The 21,244-nt window shown below is 49.3% G+C and overlaps 1 protein-coding gene across 1 annotated transcript in view; it reads right to left on the bottom strand.

The window, feature by feature from the left end:
* The window catches only part of KCNJ5 (potassium inwardly rectifying channel subfamily J member 5), a 29,823-nt gene extending 13,660 nt beyond the window's left edge, over positions 1-16,163 (bottom strand). Inside the window, exons 1-2 of the mRNA XM_079326694.1 lie at positions 15,795-16,163; positions 7,133-8,079 (exon numbers count right to left, since the gene is read on the bottom strand). Of these exons, the coding sequence (XP_079182820.1) occupies positions 7,133-8,072 (940 nt within the window). The 5' untranslated portion in view covers positions 8,073-8,079; positions 15,795-16,163. The remainder of the gene's footprint in view (positions 1-7,132; positions 8,080-15,794) is intronic.
* Between the last annotated feature and the right edge of the window lie 5,081 nt (positions 16,164-21,244).

Below are 21,244 nucleotides of genomic sequence, written 5' to 3'. Positions count from 1 at the left end.
ATACAAATGTGTGCAATCTGTCTGTTGTGGAAAACATGCAATGATATGAGAAATCTTCACATGTCAACTATTAGTTGCAGCTTTCTCATCTCTTAATGCAGCAGCTCAGCTTCATGCTGCAAGCAAAATTCAACTTTAATAGAAACCAGAGATAAAACTTGCTAGAAGTTAGAAGCAGATGTATCAAGTTTTCAATAAAGCTGGAACCACTTCCAGGATTTATGGATGCTGGAGACCAGGGCACTGTGTCCTGGTTTCAAGTTGTGCAATAGACATTTCACAGAGTTTTGATGATACTTTCGTTATAGCAGAATCCTAAGAAGTGGATTTTTTGTCTGTGGGCTGGAGGCACAGATCAATCACTGAGCTGTGCCTGTTCCTGCTTAAGGCAACCAGGGATCCTCCCTCAACAGCTCTGTTCTACTTGCCAGCAGATGAAAATGCAGAATAGACTGTGATGTGTATTAAAGCAGGTGTCTCATCACATCTGAGAGCAGAGGAAACCCAGAGTGTAAAACAAGTGCCAGGACTCTGCAGAAAGGCTCTTTGCTGTCATCAGGATCAGTCATCAAAGGGCTGGGGATGTCTGAGCCTCTGACAGGAGCAGGAGGGGCTGGGGCTGCCCAGGGCTGCAGGACCCACTGATCCTGCCCTGGAGCAGAGCTGGGGAAGGGGACAGTGCCTGGTGCCCAGACACAGCCTGGCCTCACTGCCCCACTCTGCAGCTGCAGCTGCCTGGGTTTACTCTCTGCAGCTGTTGGAGGATGCTGACTTTTGGCAAACATCCCACCCCAGCCAGGTGACCTCACTGGAGGGTAATGGGGAGCACAGAGGGACACACAGGGTGCTCTGCCAACCCCAGGATCTCCCCAGGCCTCTATAGGATCCCATCCTGCAGAGGTGAATCCTCCAGTGCTGCTCCATGGCCTGAACCTCCTCAGTGGGCAGAGATAACCCAGCCCTGGGGCTGTCAAGACAACATTTTTCATCAGGCTAAAATTAACTGTGCTCATTGAAATGCCAGGGAGCTCAGTGATTATCTGCTGGGAAATGTCATGTGGCTGCCTGGGCTGGGCCAGATCTGCTCAGCCCCCTCTGACACCGGACACTGCTGGCAGGGATCTCCCTCCTCTGCCCTTGTTTGCCCATTCCTTTGTGTCCAGGGTGACTTTTCTCCTCCTTCTGGATGCTCTGAAGCTGTGCAACACCCACTGCCCAGGAACTGATGCCTTAGAGGTGCAGTGGCAATGATGGAAGCTTACAGGTGGCAAGGAGAAGGTATAAAAAATTTAAGTTCTATTGCTGTATTTAAGCAATACATGTCTTTCAATTTGCATTAGCATATGGTAAGTTATAAAAGTTATTAGTCCCTCTGTGTTAATTAGACCAAAGAACACTGTAACCTCCAAAAAGTAAATATCCTTCCAGCTTAAAAAGGAATATTAGAAGGCAGGAGCATGGTCCTCCAATTATTTGTGCTTGTCTCCTTTAGAGGACATGGCTGGGCTTGATTCACTTTGATATTTATGCCAGAGGAGAGTAATAGGATTTTAATTTATCTGAATGCTCTCCAGGCATGCAAAAGCTCCTCGGCACTGGGAAAAAATTATAATGAAAGACTTTATGATGTAAAGACCTTGGATTCAATTGCCATGTCTCTACCAGGCCCAGCCCCAGCCAAGCTCACACCAGGTAAGTTCAGAGTTACAGTGACTGGCAGAGGCACCTCAGACACCCCTGCCAGCCCCTGCCTCCAGTCCAGCTCATGAACACAGTGACCTGAGACATCTCTTCCCTAGGACTTTTAGGGGGTTCTGTAACACTTCTGCAAGATCCTCCTTGCAGAAAACTTATTTATATGCAAAATGCAAAACAACACAAGACAATCCAAACCAGATGATGAATGCCCAGAAACTCCATTCAGTAATTTCACACTTCCTTTGTGCTCCCATGAAAATCATGATTAATTTCAGCATATCTTCTGTTGTGACTACTCCATTTGGCCCTACATTTACAGCCAGGAAATGTACTCTGTCCTCTGCAAAGGTGGATAAATTGAGGTGTGAAAACTCTGCTGTTTGCCTAGACTCCCACTGGGACAGGATGGGTTAATTACTTCTAATCATTAAATCCCTTTTTATCACACTGGCTCTAAGACAGAAAAATATATACCTGTACTTACATAAGAGTTCATTAAAACTTCATTTAGTGACTGGACTAATCAGGCATCTGAAGTGTCTCTTGTGCCTTATTTAATTGTGCTGGGAAAAAGAGGCAATGAAAGCCAGGGAGGACCAGGAATGGAGTAACAAGCTCTGCTGCCTCTGTGCCCAGGGAGCAGCAGTGCTGGATGCTGTGCCCAGGAAATGAGGGCAGCAGAAAGCTATGGAAAAAGCAGGATTTAGATAACTATCAGCAAATAGCAGAGGAAGGGTAAAGCTGGAAGAGAAGAGAGTCCCTTCAAATTATCTGCCAGGAAGTCTTGCAGGATATGCAGAGTGTGTCAGCATATGGAGTGATGGCTTACAGAGAAAAACAGTATTTAAAAAAATTGGACTTGCTAATGTTCCCTAAGTGGATCAGCCAAATCCTTCATCACCCAGCTGACTCTGCACCACAAGGGAAGGGGGGCTGGACCTGCCCTGCTCTTCCCTGTCCCAGCAGCTTTTGAATACTGCTCAGTTTGGGATCAACAGGGGATGGGCAGGAGCTCTGGCCAGCAGGACCAGGAGCTCTCCTGTCACCAGGGTGGCCCTGAGATTTTGGGAAGCAGAGATGGGGGGGAAAGCAAAAATGTATTTACTGTGCAAACAGATTTTCCACCTTTGCTTTGTTCCTCTTTATTGCAGGTCAGATTTGGGGCAGCCAATCTTGACAAGAGTCCCTTTCTGATCAAGTCAAGATAATGAATTCCCTGAAGTAATCCCTGTGTCTAACCCACCAGGAGCTCTGGAGTGATGCTGTGCCCCAGGTGCCCATGGAGCAGCCCTGAACACCTGCCAGCAGTGTTGATTTTGTCTTCACAGTGCTTGTTCCACCCAGCAATGACCACAGCAGATCTGCCCAGAAACTCCCTCTCCCTTTGGCCTTTTCCATTTGCTCCTGGAGCCACAGTGCCCCACCCATCCCAAATATTATGGGAAAAGCCACACCTGGCTTGGTGCCTGGCTGCCTCCTGGGTCAGGCAGTGCAGCAGCCCCAGAGCTCTCACTGCACTAACACCAGGTTTATTGTCTTTTTCTGCCAAATAAACCCACTGCATTTCAGGCTGGCTGGTGAGCTGCTGTTCTTCAGTGTTCTGTTACTCAGGCCTGTGAAAAGCCAAAGCAACTTGAACAAAATCTTTGTTTTAAGCCAAAGTGTTTCACTTTGTAGAAACTCGGTGACTTGAAGGGTGTGAACTCCTCAGAATTTACTCTACACTTTTCATTTGCAGCTATTTACCATCTTTGCCTTGCACTGGGTCAGAATTAAACTTAAATGTCAGTAAATGGAGCTGCTTGTTTGAGAGGAGACAAATACATTACATTTGTAATGCGTGTACACCTGGCTAAATCTACTGAAAACAGCTATAAAATCACTCTGCCAAATTATCAGTGGAAAATATCCCCACTTTTAGTTGTGCTGAATTTCTGTAGTCATTGATATGTTGCCAGCCACCATTCTGACCTGCTTTCCAAACACCTTATGGAAAAGAGAGCTGTATATTTTGATCAGTGGTACCTCTGAACTCTGGGGAGTGGATTCCTCATTTTCCATAGGGGTTGCTAAGGGAACAAATGCTCTGTTGTATTTTACACTGCCCTGAACCCGACCAAGCTGTGACAGTGTCAGGATTTAACAGGAGTCCTGCTGGGAGTAAATATCACACCACTCCTGAGAGCAGATGGGGCTTGAGCAGTTCAATGGGCTGGGAAGGACCTGAAAAATTCGTTTGGAGCAGATTTTAAGGTGTGAGGGAGGGATTAATAACCCCAAACTGCTTTATCAATATTCCCAAGTGTGAGGATAAAACAGGAAAGAACAAACACTCTTTCTGCAAGCCACTGTTCTTGTGACAAAATATCACAGAGTCACCAGGTTGGAAGAAACCTTCAGGATCATTGAGTTCAACCCAGCCCTGACACCTCAACTAGACCAGGCACTGAGTGCCACATCCAGATTTTTTTTGAAACACATCCAGGGATGGTGACTCCACCACCTCCCTGGCAAACCATTCCAGTACTTTATCACATTTTCCATAAAAAAACTTTTTCTTAATATCTAATCTATATTTCCCTTGGTGTAGCTTAAGGCTGTGTCCTCTCATTCTGTCAGTGCTGCCTGAAGAAAGAGACCAGTCCAGGTCTCTCTGCAGAGCCCTCCTACCTTCCAGTGGATCAACACATGCTCCCAGCTGAGTGCCATCTGCAGATTTAGAAATGAAGGACCCAATGCCCTCGTCCATGTCATCAATAAAAATATTGAACAGAACAGGCCCCAGCACAGACCCCTGGGGACAGCACTGGTGACTGATCCATTGCACAGACCCCTGGGGGACACCACTGAGGACTGACTCCAGCACAGACCCCTGAGGGACACCACTGAGGACTGATGCCAGCACAGACCCCTGGGGGATACCACTGGTGACTGACCCATAGCACAGACCCCTGGGGACACCACTGGTGACTGACTCCAACACAGCAGGGACACCACTGGTGACTGATGCCAGCACAGATCCCTGGGGACTGTCCCCAGCTGGATGCAGCACCATCCCCACCACTCCCTGGGCTCAGCCATCCACCCAGTTCTTAACCCAGCACAGTGTTCCTGTCCAAGCCACAGGCTGCAGTTTTTTTCTTTTTTTTTTTTTGTTTGCTGTGAGTCACAGTGTCCTTGACCTTGCTGAAGTCCAGGTACACAACACCCACAGCCTTTCCTGCATCCACCAGGCTGGTCACTTGGTAGTTAAAGGAGATCAGGCTGATCAAGCATGACCTACCCCTCCCAAACCCATGCTGGCTGGGTCTGATCCCCTGGCCATCCTGTAAGTGCTGTGATGACACTCCCTCCCCTGATGCCACAGGTCCCTCAGAACCACCCCAGACTCCAAATTGGATCCAGGAATCATCCAAGGTCCACTCAGCTCTGAGTTCAGAGCAGAATGCCTCCTCCAGCTCCAGTGTGGGACTTCCCAGTCTGCCTTCTGAGCCCAGGATAATCCATTTCCACAGATGTATGCTCCTTAATATCCTTACAGCCTGGCCTGTGCAATCCCTCTGGGAGAGGAGCCCATTTGTAAGGCAGCATTATTCCTCTGCCATGCTTTTAATTCCGAGGTTGTTATTGATAATGACTTCCTCTCACACTTCCCCAGCAGAGGCTGAGCCTTCCTGCGAGGAAGGCAGAGCAGCAGGGGCTCAAAGCATTTATGGTGTCACTGTGTGACGAGGAAAGAGGCTTTGGACAAACAAGGAATTGAATTCCATGCTCAGATTAGAAGGCTCCAGCCTCTAATAAATGTTTAGGCTGCAGAATAAGTCACTGTTACAAATCCTTGCCTTTGCTAGCCTTTTCCACCCACCCCTTCCTCTGTCTCTACAATGTTCTGCTGGGGAGGAACATTTCCCTGGAAGTGCCAGATGAATTCCACTTCCACAGCACATATTCCAGCCCCAGTGGAATGTAATTTATACATCACCTCCCATCAGCTCTCTTTGGGAAAGCCAGCTACTGCTGATCACCTAAAGGGAGACTCTGGGACACTGAATTACCTCTTCACACAGCTGCATTTGGGAGCAAAGGTTTGGGATGCAGGAATTTGGGAGATTTTTCCTCCTCTGGCTCTTGGGAGACCAATGAGCAAATCTCCAGAAGGGGATAACATTTACAGTTAGCAAGGGGCAGAATCTGTGAGACAAGGTGCTGACACCACTGAGTACTTGTAACAAGCTGAAAATCCCTGCTAATGACTCAGAGACAACCTCATCGAGATGGAAAACAAAATCCAACCACCACCCACAGGAAAATCCTGGGCTCATAACTAAAATCCTGAAACACCAAAGGGGAAAACTGCTTATAAAACCTTTTTTTTTTTCTTTGCATCTCTGACTTGGCTTATCCATCTTTAACAAGAATTCTCTCCTCAGAGCTGCCTGTAGCCCTTTCCCCTGCAGACCCTGATTCCATCAAGGCATTCTGCCCACTCCAGGCTGGAAAACCCTGCCTGCAAGGGACCTGAGCATCTCAGGGGCTTGGGACAGGCTCGCTGTGCTGCAAGTGCAGCAGGAAGAGCTGCCAGCTCCTCCCCAAGCCTGGAACAAAGGGATTCATGCAAGTGGAAATGACCCATGGTGCCACTGCCAGGTGCAGCTGCCTGCCCAGCAGAGCTCCTGTGGGAAGGAGCTTCTGTGCCCATCCCTCCCCTCAGCTGCCTTTGCCATCCATGGAAAGCTGAGCTTATTCCAGAGTCACTACACACAGACACAGATTCTTTTATCGTCTGCCACAAATGCTCCCCTAGGAGGGAAGTGGGAATGGGCTGAGGATATCTCCTAATCTCCCATTACCCAGCTTTGTCTGAGCAGTAAGCAGCTGCAGGGACACAAAAACAGTTTCTATATTTTTCCTCTTTGAGCTCCTTCTGGGAATGTGTGTCCTGCACCACGTGCAAGTCATTCAGCCTCAGCAGGTGCTGCTTTATGGGATACAGTCAAACTTGGGCACTTCTTAGCCCCCATTAAAATCAACACCACAGCAGTACCTAAAATAGCACAGTTCCAGCCAGTCTTTACTACAGAGGAGAAATGGGAAAAGATTTGCACCATGAATTTTGATCACAGGAAACAGGACCACCAGAGACTTCAAGAATTCCTTTAATCCATTGCTTTTTTCCTCCCCTGGATCACTTCTTAGCAGCTCCAGGACTAACCTCTTCACCTCAATCCCAGGCTTAAAAAAGAGGGTGAAATCCTACAGCACGAGCTAAAGGCCCCACTTTTCACTACTGGTTATCTCAGACAAGCCATCTGAGTCAGGGACTACCCAAGGATAAACTTCACCGTGTTCCCAGTCCAGCTGACATGGACAGTGAAATCCTAATGCCAAACTGCCCACAACGCATTGTGCCCCTTTCCTGCTGACAGATCCTTACCTGTGGCTTCTACCATTCCTTCGAGGATGACCACAATCTCAAACTCCTCCTTCTCCAGCTGCGTGCGGGACATCTCCCAGAAGGGGCTTTTCTCATTGATCTCATGTGAGATGATGAGAGGGGACACCAAGAACAACCTGTCGTCTCCGGTGTCAAATCCCACGTTGATGTCTGTTTGATTCAGGGGAATAAACTCTCCTTCTTTGGTCTGTTTGGACTTGATCAGTTTGGCTCGAATGGAAGCCTCGACAATGTGGGAGTTGCGGAGGTCCCCGACGCGGAACATGAGGCAGAGCTTCTCATCCCTCATGGAAATGACGGCGTTGTTGGAGAACATGAGGGTCTCCGCCCTCTTCTTTGGTTGGCTGATCTTGACGAACATGCATCCCACCATGAAGGCGTTGACGATGGAGCCCAGGATGGCCTGCACCAGGAGCAGCACGATGCCCTCGGGACACTTCTCCGTGATGACCCTGTGGCCGTACCCGATGGTCGTCTCAGTCTCGATGGAGAACAGGAACGCCGACACGAACCCGCTGAGGTTTTCCACGCAGGGGATCCAGTTCTCATCCTCCAGGTGGTCCAGGTCTCCCCGGATGTAGGCGATGAGCCACCAGATGAACCCGAAGAACAGCCAGGTGATGGTGTAGACCATGGTGAAGACCAGCAGGTTGAAGCGCCACTTGAGGTCCACCAAGGTGGTGAAGAGGTCGCTGAGGTACCGGTAGGTCTCCTGGACGTTGCCATGGTGCACGTTGCACTTGCCGCTCTTCTCCATGTAGCGCTGCCGCGGCTTCTTGCCCTCGGCCGAGATGAGGCGCGTCCTGTCCGTGGCAATGGGCGCATCGTCCCGAGCCTGCTTGGGGACCTTCTTGGGCTCCCGCGACGCCACCCCGATGTCCATGTCCTGGCTCATGAAGATTCGGGAATCTCCAGCCATGGCTGGGCTGCAAACGGAGAGACAGTTTCAGGCAGAAGGCAAAGAGACAAAAGCCATTTTGTTTCGCTGTCTGCACCATCAGGACGTTGCTTTTGGAGGGTTCACACTTCTCCCACAACAGCCCAGTTAACACAGCCCTGCAGTGACCTGGATTAAACACACAGGCCCTTCAAACATCAGCCACCAGCAGGGTGATGGGCACACTGTGGGAACGTGGAGCAGTTAAACCTTGGAATATTCTGGGGTTTTCTTTTTGTTCTTAGATTTTTTGACACACCGAATTTGCTTGAGATCACAGCTCAGAACAAAGTAAAGATACATCAATATCTCTTCAGGAGCGACTGGAACTTTTTCATGCCTCGGGTTTTGGGTGCATATCAAGAGAAAACTTAGAAATTAAGAGTAAATGCTGAGCACCACTGCCTACCTAAATCTCACATGAGTCTAAATTATGCATGAAGGTTTCCCTTGCAGTCAGCAGAGAAAGGCATCTCCAGGGATAGTTCAGATTTCAGGAGTGCTGAATCACCTTCTGGAAGTTCATTCGTGAGCCTGGGCTTTAAACGTGAAATAAACATTTAATTGAGCATCTTGAATCCCTTGTGAGGGTGTGATGAATCCAGGCCTGCTGTTAATGAGATCTATCAGACCTCACTCCTTTGCTCTACCTGACATTAGACAAAATCACTGGGCACTTTTAGGAAAGCATCAGAGAGCTATTAAAAAGCCCACAGTCGACATTCAGAGTTATGCTTACCAGGATACAAATAAATAACATGAGATGAAGGCGGCAATGCTTTCTGCCAGTTATAATGTAACATCCTGTTTACTGAGATGATTAGATACTCCTTTAAAAAATGAGAGTCTTGACTCTGGATGCAGAGCACAGGCAAAATCTCTGTCAAAGACTACCTAAGGAGCCTTAGGGATATCAAAGATAGAGCAGCAATATTTTCTATGGTGTTCATTCCCTGCATTGTCCTCTGCAAATCCTATTAAAACCTAACTAAATCTATTACTGCTCCCTCTATCTTTAATCTTCTTATGCGCCTGTGAATGAGAAAAGGTGTAGAGATACAATTAGGAGTATCTTGGGAAAGACAATTTTTAAGACTGAGCAAAGTAGCTTCATCTTTTTGGTATTAAAAAGCACAAAGGGTGGGCGGGAAGGAAGCAGAGGCAGGAAGAATAAATGAAGCAACAAATTTTCACTTCCATTCGGCTGCAGCCAAGTCTGGTTAATGGCAGAGAATTCATCGTGGCCCTTGTCTCAGTCACCATCAATCTCTGCTCCAACCAAGTGGCCAGAGCCTGTTGCTGGAACCAGCCCCGCTGGCTCTGCTGTGCAGGGAGCACAGCCATCTGTGCCCAGCAGAGCCAGCACAGCCCTGCCAGCAGCCTGGGGGATTGCTGAGCCTCAGGGCACTGCTGAGCCCTGCTGAGCCCTACTGAACCCTGCCAGCAGCCACGGGGCACTGCTGAGCCCTACTGAACCCTGCCAGCAGCCACGGGGCACTGCTGAGCCCTGCTGAACTCTGCCAGCAGCCACAGGGCACTGCTGAGCCCTGCCAGCAGCCTCAGGGCACTGCTGAGCCCTACTGAACCCTGCCAGCAGCCACAGGGCACTGCTGAGCCCTTCTGAGCCCTGCCAGCAGCCTCAGGGCACTGCTGAGCCCTGCAGCCATGGCAAGGGGTAGGCAATGAGCATTCATGAGACCGGGATGGGAAATCAGGTGGGATGGGTTTTGCCACCTGCCCTGGACATGGGGTAGATAATCCCAATGCTGTGTGTTCCCTTCCTCCAGTGGATTTTGAAGGATTTGGACAGAAGAGTCACCCCCACTCTGTTCCTGTCCCTCCTGAGGGCTGGGTAAGGTGTGTTCACACATCCTCAGCTGCCTGCTGCAGTGCCAACCTCCAGACCCACTGGCCTGGCTCCCTCTGTACTGTCAACTTCAAGATGCTGAAAATTTGCAAGGACATAGATTAACTCTCACTTCCCAATATGTGAAAGCATATGGCAGAACAATCACACATTTCCCCCCCTCTTTAATAGGGAAAGAAACCCCTCATCTACTGGGAATCAAGTAGTGAAGAACCTTCTTACTAACTTCTTACAAATAATATTCTCCTTGCATGTTTGCATTGATTGATTAATCTAAAATTACTCCATTTGGACTAAAAAGCTGGCCATCAATCTAAATATAAAACCAGGCAAGTGTTGCCTGTTGCTTTTAATTTTAAAAGACTTGTTTTAAAGATAATTTTGTTATAAAAGTAAATTGGAAGCTATCACTGGCACCGTGGGTGAGAGAACAGTCCATTTGTAGATTTCAATTTAGAGTAGAAGGTTTCATGTTTTAGATTCATACCAAAGAGACCAAAGGTTCTTGAAAGTTCTTACAAAGAACAGAATAGAGGAAAAGCAACCAAAATTCCTAAATCCCTGGAAAGACCACTCTGGTGGAGCATGCTTGAGGAGCTGCCCATTAACAAATGTACAAAGGAAACTTTTTAACTAAAACACTCACAGGGCCAGCAACTTATCCACAACAGCTCAGCTGAAATATCTCTGCAAACCTTCAGGAACACCTTCCAAGTGATCCAGTAAAGTAGAAAAATTCCTGCTGGATAAGAAGTTCACTGACAGGTTCAGTGGCTTTACAATTCATACCAATATTTCATCTTTAACTCTCCCATTGTAGTATGAGCATAACCTCAGTCTGTGGTTACTGAAAATAATTAAGCATATGATTTTTTGCTTCAGAGTCTTTAAACTGAATGCTTCTGGTTAGCAGTTTGAGCACAGCTTTGGATGGCTGCACACTATCCAGCTTTCTGCTCCAAATGATTCCAAGGTTTTCTAATTCTGAGCAAATCACTGCTTTTCCTTCTGCCTTAATTCTTCAACAGTAAAATCTGTGATATGGATGTGAGATCCCAGGCACGAGAATCTTCCAGGGAATTCACTTTCATTCTTTTATGGTTTCAACTGCCCTAGGGAATTCTAGCCCAAATGACAAGAGGCTCTGAAAGGAGCAGTGGAACTGTAAGGACCTGGTTAACTCTTGGCTGGGCAGTGCACAAACATCTCTGCCATATCATGGCAAATATGTTCATGCATCTCCCAGAGATTTCCCCAGTCTGTAAATCCCTGCGCCCTCCAGCACAGAGAGCCAGGAGGTGAAATTGCCTCTTATAGTCACAGGCACTGCTCTGTTTCTTTGGCATTTACCATCTTTGGTTAAACGAGGCCAGGATAATAAAAATGTCACTTCTGTACAAAGCTGCCTTCCTTTAGGACAGGCTACTGCACGAGGAGCTGTGAGTCAGTGCAGTATCAGCCTTGCAGAGAGGTTTTTATCAGCCCTGCTGATGTTCAGCTCTGCCCAGATGACACACTGGGGGCAGGCAGTGACATTTAGGGGCTGGGATTTGCTGCCCAGGAGCCAGGCTGGGGTTAGGTGAGAATCTCCAGGAGGCAGAGTTTGGCAGAGCAGCTCCCAACCCCTCCTGGCAGAGCTGATGTGCTCCTGGCAGGTCCAGCAATTTGCCAGAGACATCAAGGAAGGCACAACTATAAAAACACTTGAAGAAACTTCTTTCCCTGCTGACCAGGGGGCTTTTTCTATTGAAACAATTGCTGATCTGGCTGCAGTAAATACACAAATTTCCATGGGGATGGGATTTGATGTTGGAAAGGACTAAACTGGCAGGCAGTTCAAAAATGTGAATTTGTCATCAAGTTTGTGTAAAAGCAGAAAAGCAGACTTCATTTTTGTTTCTTTTAAACCTGATGCCTGTGTTTTCTCACATTAGGAGAATAACTGAGCAACTGCTCTTTAGCAAACCTCCCACACCTTCCCAGAAAAAAAAATATATTTTTTTTACTTAACCCTGTCTTCTTTTTCTCCCCAAACAATGGGTCCTGTACTTCTCAACAAGCAGCAAATAATACTGAACAGAGATTACTAAAAAAACCTGACCTGGTTCTTCTGCTGCCCATTGGCCCACACCACATAAACCATGTTACTGTCCCCAGGTTCTTCTGGGCCACATAATTCTGCCTGAGGTTACAGTGCTGCAAGGGAATGAAATTCTTAATTGTCAGATAGGAACAACATAGAGAAGAAGGTGCAGGAATAAAGGAAATTAAAGCAGCAGCACCCAAAGAGACTAAAAGCATTGTCTGCTGCACACTGAGTGCCCATGGAAAGATGAAGGAAGGAGAAACCTTGGGAGAAGATGGCCTTTGAAAACCTGAAGAAAAGTTACTTGAGATAGGCTCTGACTGAGGTAAGGCTTGGATTTCCCTTAGAAAGGCATCTTTCCTCCATCCTTTCATTCACTGCCTGTGTGTGAGTGGCACTGAACTGCCCACTCCACCAGACTGCCTTGCCACACACATCTGTGCACGCAGGGTGGTGAAAGGCAGGTGGGTTTGGGGTAAAACATGGAATATTCCATCTTTCTGACTTCATATAAATAGAGGTTTGGGGTTTTGCTGGCTGCCTCTTTGGGAAGTGCTTGGGGATCCACAGGTGGAGGGAAGGCTGCAGAAGAGTTGTGCTCTTGAAAGCCAGGGAAAAAGATTCGGACAGTGCACAAGGGAGACCTGTGGCACTTCAAACACATGTGGCTCCAGCTCCCTGACCCAGTAATTGCCTCTCCAAGTGTCACCTCACTCAGCCCTGGGGTGGGAAGGTGCCTCTCATCATCTCTGTGAGTTTTTGGTAAGTCAGCACCACTTTCCTGACACTCAGATGTGACAGCAGGTTCCTCTGGGGCTGGAGGAGACCTCACCCTGCCACCAGGTCACAAAGATGGGTGGCTGCAGGTTCACCTGAAGGGCCAGGGTGGCTTTGTGCTTGTCACAGAGCTGGGCTGTGACAGCTCCCTGTGCCCAGAGCACTCCTGGCTCACAATACCCCAACAGAAGGTGCTCAGTCTTTCCAAAGAAAATCTCTCTGGCCAGGGAGCCAATCTGACCCCAAGGAAGGGTTTATGGGCATTTGCACTTTCCTTTTACCTGTGAGCTACCTCCCCACCATCCTTCTCCTCTGATATCCTGGGGCCCATCCACTGTCAGTTGTGAGGCAGGAATGTGACTCTCCCATTCCCAGAGTATCCAAATGTTTCACTGCACTCAACACACATGCTATAAAATTTTATTTATGTATTTTCCAAGATCCTGGACCAAGGAAGGGCTCTATTTACCACATTTTAGGATGGGGAAAATCACTCACAAAGGCAGTTCTTCTACACTCAATTGGGAGTCTGTGGGAGGGCAGGAATTAAATTTAACAGTTCCAAAACCCTAATGAGCACCTGGAATCACTGCAGAACTCTTTCCTCCTTCCCCCACTCCAGCAGCAGGGAATGCAGTCCCTGTCTGCTTCAGGTGTCTGAGGATCACTCTGCAAAGCCTGATCCATCAGATGAATAACACAGCAAGATGATTTCCAAAGCCAGTGAAGGCAGTTTCTCTTCTCTCAAACAGCTACAGGTTTCAAATAAATTTTTCTCTCAACTATGGATTGAAGTATAAAACCCCACACATGACACAAGTTCACAGCTGCATTAATATAACGACTCCAGAACTATAAAGAAAACAGTGGAGAAACAAAACTGTGATGAGGAGAGAGATTGGGTGGTTTTTGTTTTTTTTTTTTTTTTTACAGAAAAAGAAGATGAAGACTAGAAAATGCTTTTTGAGGCATCATTCAGGCTTTTACAACTTTTTATAGCACAAGGACTGAAGAATATAGAGTTTCCAAAAGATTGGGAATACTCCTACAGCACAGTTGCACTGCACAGGAAGGATGGGAGGATTCAATCCAGGAAGCTCCCAGGTAATTTTCTTGTCTTTCATTGCATTAAAGACCTTGAGTGGGACCAGTCCCTGTGCAAAGGATGCAACTACAATATTGAGCTTGTAGGTGTTTTCCATGATTTGGAACAGTCAAATGATATTTTCTCTACCATCAACAAACAAAGCCTGGAAATAAATCAATTTGATCCTTCCACCTGCAAGGCAGTGACTGTGCCTGAGGCACTCTGCAGTCACTCTGTCCCTGGCCTCTCTCACCCCAACTCTATTTTTAGGGACACCTTATGGTGTCATTGAAAATGTGACCATTGTCTTGCAACCAACACAACTGAACACAGACAGGGACACCTTTGTCCTGATCAGCCACTCCTGTTTCTCCTGCTCCTAGCTGTTCTGAGCAGCAAACACTGAATGTTAGGAAAGAAGAATCTCAGTTCTAGGAGAAAATCCTGCCCCAGGAGCAGCAATGTTTCCATTCTCCATTGTCTAGGAATTCACCATTCAAGCAACAGAGAATCACTCAAACCTGCAGCTGCTTTAAATAAAATACAATAAAACTGTTGAATCACTTCACAGTTCTGCAGTAGCTTGCACCCAAAGAGTTCACCAAACGCAGGCTCTTTTTGCCCCAAGGCCTTCAGCAGTGCTTGAACCCACTGCAGAAAGGGATCAGCAGTCACAGAGGGACAAACTGACTTCACACCAAGCTGTTGGGCAAGGGCCACTGCTCACCCCAAGTGCCTCTCCTGACCTCAAATCCAACAGAAAGTGGGTGACTTAAATAGTGGAGTCTGGAGATTTGCCTCGGAATATTCCTCCAAAGCTGCTTGCATTTTTTGGGGTTTTTTTGGTTTGTTTTTTTTTTTTAATAATTGGGCTGGAACTTTCCAGTGATGGAAAATATTGTGCCATGGGAATCAGAAAGGATCCTGATCCTCTGTCTCCAACTGGGTAGGAATAGTGAGCCAAAGAACTGAACTCCAGAAGTGAAATAACCCCCCAGAACAAACACTGGCCCACACACTCCGCACCTTATTGGGTTGCTTGGACAGAGAACCAGTGAGAAAAGCCAGTTTGGTTTCCCCCCGAGCCCCTTTTCCACAAATCTAAGGTCTACTTTAAAGTAAAAGCATGCAGGAGGAAGGAGCTGCTTGATGACAATCTCCAAAAGCCCAAAGTTTTTTGGGACAGGGCCAGTTTCTGCCCGTTTCTGAAACTCTCTGTCCAAAGCCAAGGGAGAGATGCTGTGTAAAAGTTAACCTGGTGCTCCCAAGCACCATGTGCTGGCACGAAGAGACCCCCAGGCACCTTTCTGAGTGATGCAACAGGACATCGATAAAAAAACCAGTCATGCTTTTACCTCCGAGAGCCACAATCCCCGAGGAGTTCCCGGCGCACTGCATTCCCTGTCCCCTCCAAGGGCTGAATGTGCCACTTCCTCATCTGGAGACTGCCCTGCCAGGGCTCTGTAACTCCAAGCTCACTGGCAAGTATCCTGATTATGAAAGAATTTAATCTTGGACTCCAGATAAGGATTATGGAGTCACTCCACACAGTTCAGGGCTGCTCACTGATGAGTCTCCTGATGCCCTTTGCATTCCAGTGACCTCCACTAATCCTCGATCTGAGCAGTTCCTGTTTTTTAATGTCTTTTCCTGAATCACACCTTAAGACCTGACAGTGCTTTAGCCCAAGATCAGCATCCAATCCCTGCCTCCCTAAAGAGTTCCGTGGCGGCGGGAGTGAGGCAGGAGCACGTCCAGAGCTCACACCCGGGCAGGTTCGGGCACAGGAGCCTTGCAACAGCTCCGCGTTTGTCCTGCTGGGCTGCTGGTCCTTTGCAGCCAGGGAAGATCGGCGAGACCTGGAATAACAAAGGAATGGTAACTTACTTGCTACGAGCGGCTCGGCATCAGCGTGGCGCCTGGGCTCCGGGGCAGGAGCGGGGCTGGGAGAGGCTGCGGGAGCAGCGGCCGGTCCCTGCCATCAGCAGGGAGCCGGGATCGCCCCCGGGGCCCCGGGCCGCCTCCTGCCGCCCTCCCGCTGCCTGCAAGCGGCGAACATCGCTGTGGCCCGAGGCTGCCCACGCCCCTGTCCCCGGCTGTCCCCGCTGCGCTCCCTCCGCCGCCGCGGAGCCACTTCTGCCTCTCCCGGGCCGCCCGTCCCGCTGCTGCCCCTCCCGCGCCGAGGGACCCCCGGCGGTGCCGAGCTTTTGAAGGGCTGGAGCAGGGCAGCGCTGCGTGCCGAGCTTATCTGCTCTCAATGAGCGAGGGGCGGGGGACGAGGGAGGGGTTTGGGCGCTGCCGGCGGCGGAGGCAGCGTGGGCAGGGCGAGGGGCGAATCTCTGCCGGGGACCCGGGATTGGAGGAGCTCGGAGCTCGGGAAAGACCCCCGAGCTCAGCCAGCCGGGCTGGGCTCCCCCGGCTCCTGCCGGGATCATCCCGCGGGGCTCGGGGCGGTCAGAGCCGCGCAGACAGGGAGCAGCTCCTAAAATTCGGGAGGAAGGGGGAGCGCGCATTTCACACGTGTGAACATCGTCACCGGCACGGGGGGAGCTCCGGGACCTTGGGGACAGTGGGGACAAGGGGTCGCACGGTCCCCGGGCACCTTTGCCTTGCCCGTGCCGTGAGTTGTGCCGTGTGTTTGCTGACGGAGCTGAGGGGTTTGCTTGGGAGTGCTCTCAAAGCGCTTCAGTGCTTTGCCGTAATTTTTTGTCTTTCTCTTTTTTCTTCTGATTTATTTTTTTTCCTTTGTCATTGATAATAACACACTGTCTCCCCAGCTTAGTGAAATATTTCCTTTTCTGAAAAGCAAATGTCAGGCCAGCTGTGTATCTCAGGCAGATCTGCCTGGTGACTGCAGGTTACCCCCAGGCTTTGCTGCCCTGTTCCCACCGCCCTGTCCCCCTGGTCCTCCCTGATTCCCTGTTCCAGGAGCACGCACATTACAGCCCATCAGAAAAGCTTTCACAGAAGATTTCTCTGGTCAGGAAAAGAGAACTTACCCAAACCAATACATGTTTCAGGAATGTGCAGGTATTGCTGTTATTTTTCGTTCTGCTTTGATTGATTTTCAATTTTTTCCTTTTTAAAAGTTACACTATCACTATTGGAATTATATTTTTATTTTCCTATGTAGACATTTTGCAATGTATTATTTGTTGGTTTTTTTTTTGTTGTTGTTTTTTTTTTTGAACGGGGGAAAATGGTAACTAATGGAACTTCATGTAGATCAGAAAACTTGATTCTTAACCAGCTTAAATCTAGGCTACATAACACCTTATTATGGAGACTAGACTGGGAAAATCAAAGACAGACATGCTGAAGAAATAGAAACAACCACAGGTTTGAATATTATCAGCAGTCACATTGCCCAGGGACTGAAAGAAGAAAGCCCATCTCTTCTTTATCAGTGTTCTGGTGCTCTGCTCTGGATGTCAGATCTGTTCAGATGGGACAGGAATCTGGAGCCAGACCAAGGATTTCAGCCATCAAAAATCAGTTTTGCAGATGTAATTTTGCTTTTCCACGTGCTAGTTCGTGTTTGCCACTCCAGCACAGCATGGGCAGTGAGCTCAGCCCAGCCAGCCTGGCTTCTGTTTCCCCAGCAGCAAGGCTGCAACAGCTGGGGACTGAATTCCACTCAGCAGCAAAACCTCTGTAAAGAAAGCAAAGGCCATGGTAACGAACTGTTGCTCAAATCCAGTGAAATCCCACCAGATCTGCCTGCTCATAACTGCCAGGAATGTCTTTTCAGCAGAATTACTTTTACCTTTCAGGGGTATGTCTGTGATAACTTTATGAAAGTGCTGTTTGGGGAGCACAGTCACAGTTTGGATATTTTTAATGAGCATTCAAACTTACTTAAGAAGCACTAAAGAGTAAATTCATCCAGTGGGAGAGTCAGCCCCGCTAAATCATAGCGTTGGCTTTCAGAGCAGGTCCCTGGATGCTGCTTCCCCAGCACTAAGGACAGTGCCACCTTCAGAATGGCATCAGCTCGCCTTCCTCCTTCATCTCATCTCTGTTAATAAGATTTTTGGAATGGATTTGTGTGCTAGGAGCTGCAGAAGGAATCCTTGTGCTGCCCAGGCAGCAGCCCTGGAGGAGTGGAGTCTCTTCCAGGCTGGGGAGCCTCCCGCCCACACCCGCGGGTTTATCCCGTGTGTCCGCGCTGGGAGCGCCCGGCGGGGGTCCCGGGGGGCTCAGGAGGGTCCCCGCTGTGCTGGGTGGTGTCTGTCAGTCCCGCACGGCTCCCCTGGCAGGGCAGCACGGTGGTTCCGTGGTGTCACTGACACCTCTCCCGGCTCGGGCAGGTTCCCGGCGCTCCCGACGCTGGAATTGTGATTTCCCGACAGTGGAATTCTGACAGGCACTGCCATCTGCCGGCACCGCGGCCATCCCTCCAAGCCAGCCCCAAAACCACCGCACAAGCGGGGTTACCCAGGGGTTAAACGGGGGTCTGGATTTTCACAGCTCTCCCAGCCACTGAGACTGCAGAAGTCCCAGTTTCCCCAACATTCTTCATGTATTCTCCAGCTGGGAAAAGAGGCTTCTTCCCCAAGGACGTTTGTTCATGAGCAGGACCCTTGCCCACCTTGTGGGATCACACAGCACTGTGCCCACCCCTCTGCCCAGGTGTCAGCTCGGAGCAAAGCAGAATTCCTGACCCCAGACCCACCCATTCCATGCTGGAAGTGCCTTTCTGTGCCTGTCACAGGGGCTGATGCACCAAACACCTCAGCAAGCTCAGCAGAGGCCACACCAAGCAGGGCTCTTGAGAGCCTTCAATCAGCACTGAAAGCCTTTTAGGAGCATTTATTCAATCACCAGGCAGGAAGAACCTTCCCCCTGCTCCATGTAAATACCTTCTTCTGCTTCCTTATCCCTGCACTGCAAACTCTGCTTTGTTTCAGGTATTGTTCCAACAGACATCTCCCAATTTGTACTGATTAAAGGCCAGTCAGACCCAAGAGCAGCTTTTCAGCTGCAAACCAACACCAATGACATCACTGTGCCCCTGCTGAGGTGGTGGAAAAGTTGTCAATGGCCTCACAGGTCTGAAATATGTTCCAGACCTGCAGGGATCAGCAGGCTGCAGAAGGGCTGATTTAACACCAAATGGCAGCACAGGTTGGATATTTTTTGGGCTGGGATGGAAACATGGAAATGCAGAGGGATTGATTCTCTGTTCAGGATGGGATTCACCTCAGGCAGTAGCATTCAGGATGTGCTGGTCTGAGTCTGAACAGCCCCATTCCTTCTTTCCTAGCTGATGCAGAGAGACAGGTAGGAGCAGGAGGCAGCCAAATTAAACCTTGTGCTGGAATGGGATGGATGATCCAATTCCAGGAGCACGGAGGTAGAGATTTCACATCAGTGCAACATCTTGATTTTCCTGGGGGTGCTCATAAGCCCTAACAGCTGTACTGTTCAAAGGACTTCCAGAGCTGTTTACAGGGAGGATTTATGGCAAACGTGGAATGCTCAGCTCCTGGAAATGCAAGCAGAGCAACAAGCTGTGGAAGAACAAGCTCTAATCTCATTTTGGTATGACTAAATTGCTCTCTGAGGATCTTACCTATATCGAAAGCTCGCCTAAAATGAAGAGTTTGGGTTTTTGCAGGTTCCTGTAGAATACAGCAGGGCAGCCTTATTCTTGATCTGTCCAGGACCCAATGGGGAGTTACCTGCATTTCCCTGAGGTTTGACAGAATATAAATGAACCATCGCCCCTGCTGACCCCAGACTGGTCCTGACACTCGTCACCAAAAGGGACAGTGAGCCCCGGTGCTAGGGGGCACCTGCTCTGCAGTCAGGGCAGCCTTTGGCTCGGAGAGGAGAGGGAGCAGCGCTGCCTCCAGGGAGCGTTTTAATTTGTTGTGCAATTTGATCTCTGGAATGAGAGATGTCTCTTCCCGTTTGTCAGCCATTAACCGACCACCCCACTAGAAGAAAACACAGTTGTAAGAGCCAGTGCTGGAAACAGCTCCTAGGATTGCTCATCCACCCCCAGCTTTCTCTGGTACCCGCCTGAATGGGAGATGAGACTCTGAGAATCCTGACGTGACAGTCACCCACTCTGTCTCGGCTTCCTTTTGTGTTTGGGGCTGATCCAGCCCCCAAAAATCAAAATGAGACTTGGGAAGCAGGCGCAGAGGCAGGCGAGGGAAGTTTCCTCAGCAAACTCCCCCGCTCCGCGAGGCGCGGTGCAGGAGCCAGCCTGGATGCGCTTTGATGTGATAATGAGGATCCCGGCCGGATAACGAGGATCCATCAAACCGGGCAGGGATGCTCTCCCCTCCCCTCCCCTCGCAGATGCTCCGGGCTGGGCCGGCCGCTGCTTCCCCATCCCCATCCTTGGATCTTTGAACTGCGGGGGTGCCCGCGAGTGGGTTAGTGCTGCTCTGAGCGAGCTGCTGCGGTAATTAACGCTAATTAATCTCGTGTTCTGCAGGTGCGGCAGCTAAGGCTGAAGGGTGCCCAGAGACGGAACCTCCACGGCAGCTGCAGGGCGAGGGACCCCTGGGAGGGGCACAGTGCGGACTGGGACACGGGTGCCACCTCCTCTGTGCCACCTCCTCCGGGAATAAAGCACCCTCCGGGGAGCTGCAGAACACACCGGGCACAGCACTCTGTGATGGCAAATCCAGCAAGACAACTTCATTGTTAGGCTGTCAGCATTCCAAAAGGCTTCTGACAAAAGCAAACGCCTTGGTTCTTTCAGGTGGCAATCTGTTACTTTGACTCCCTCCTAAAACAGCCTTCCCTTTGCACAGGGGGATGGGATAATGGGGTGGGATGGGATAATGGGGTGGGATGGGATGGGATAATGGGGTGGGATGGGAAGGGATAATGGGGTGGGATGGGAAGGGATAATGGGATGGACACAGGGTGTAACCAGGAAGGTACAGTCCAGTTCTCAAATCAGCCACTAATTAACCCCTTCATTGAAAACAGATCTCACCTCCAGCTTGTGGCTTTCCCAGCACTGGCAGGAGAGAGTCAAGAGCTAGAGCCAGCAATTCCTTCATTTGCCTATGAGGAATTGTTCAGGGGATTTAATTGGTTCTGAGTGATTCCACAAATGTCTCTGCATGAGTGTCATACACTGAATATTGCCTTTGGCCACTGGAAACAGCTCAGCCAGAGCTCTGTATGTTCCCTTCCAGGCCTGAACTGTGTCCCCCTGTGAACCAAAGATTCCTTGGAGAGGGATCAGGGGAACCAAGGAACCCCTGGAGAGAGATCAGGGGAACCAAAGGACCCCTGGGCATGGATCAGGGCACCATAACCAGCATCTCTCAGCACATCCTGTGGTCACTGAGCAGAAAGCACAATCC

This window comes from Erithacus rubecula, assembly GCF_903797595.1.
Source record: "Erithacus rubecula genome assembly, chromosome: 25".
NCBI lineage: Eukaryota > Metazoa > Chordata > Aves > Passeriformes > Muscicapidae > Erithacus > Erithacus rubecula.
The sequence above is the reverse complement of the archived record's forward strand: the minus strand, read 5'-3'. Positions and strand labels throughout refer to the sequence as shown.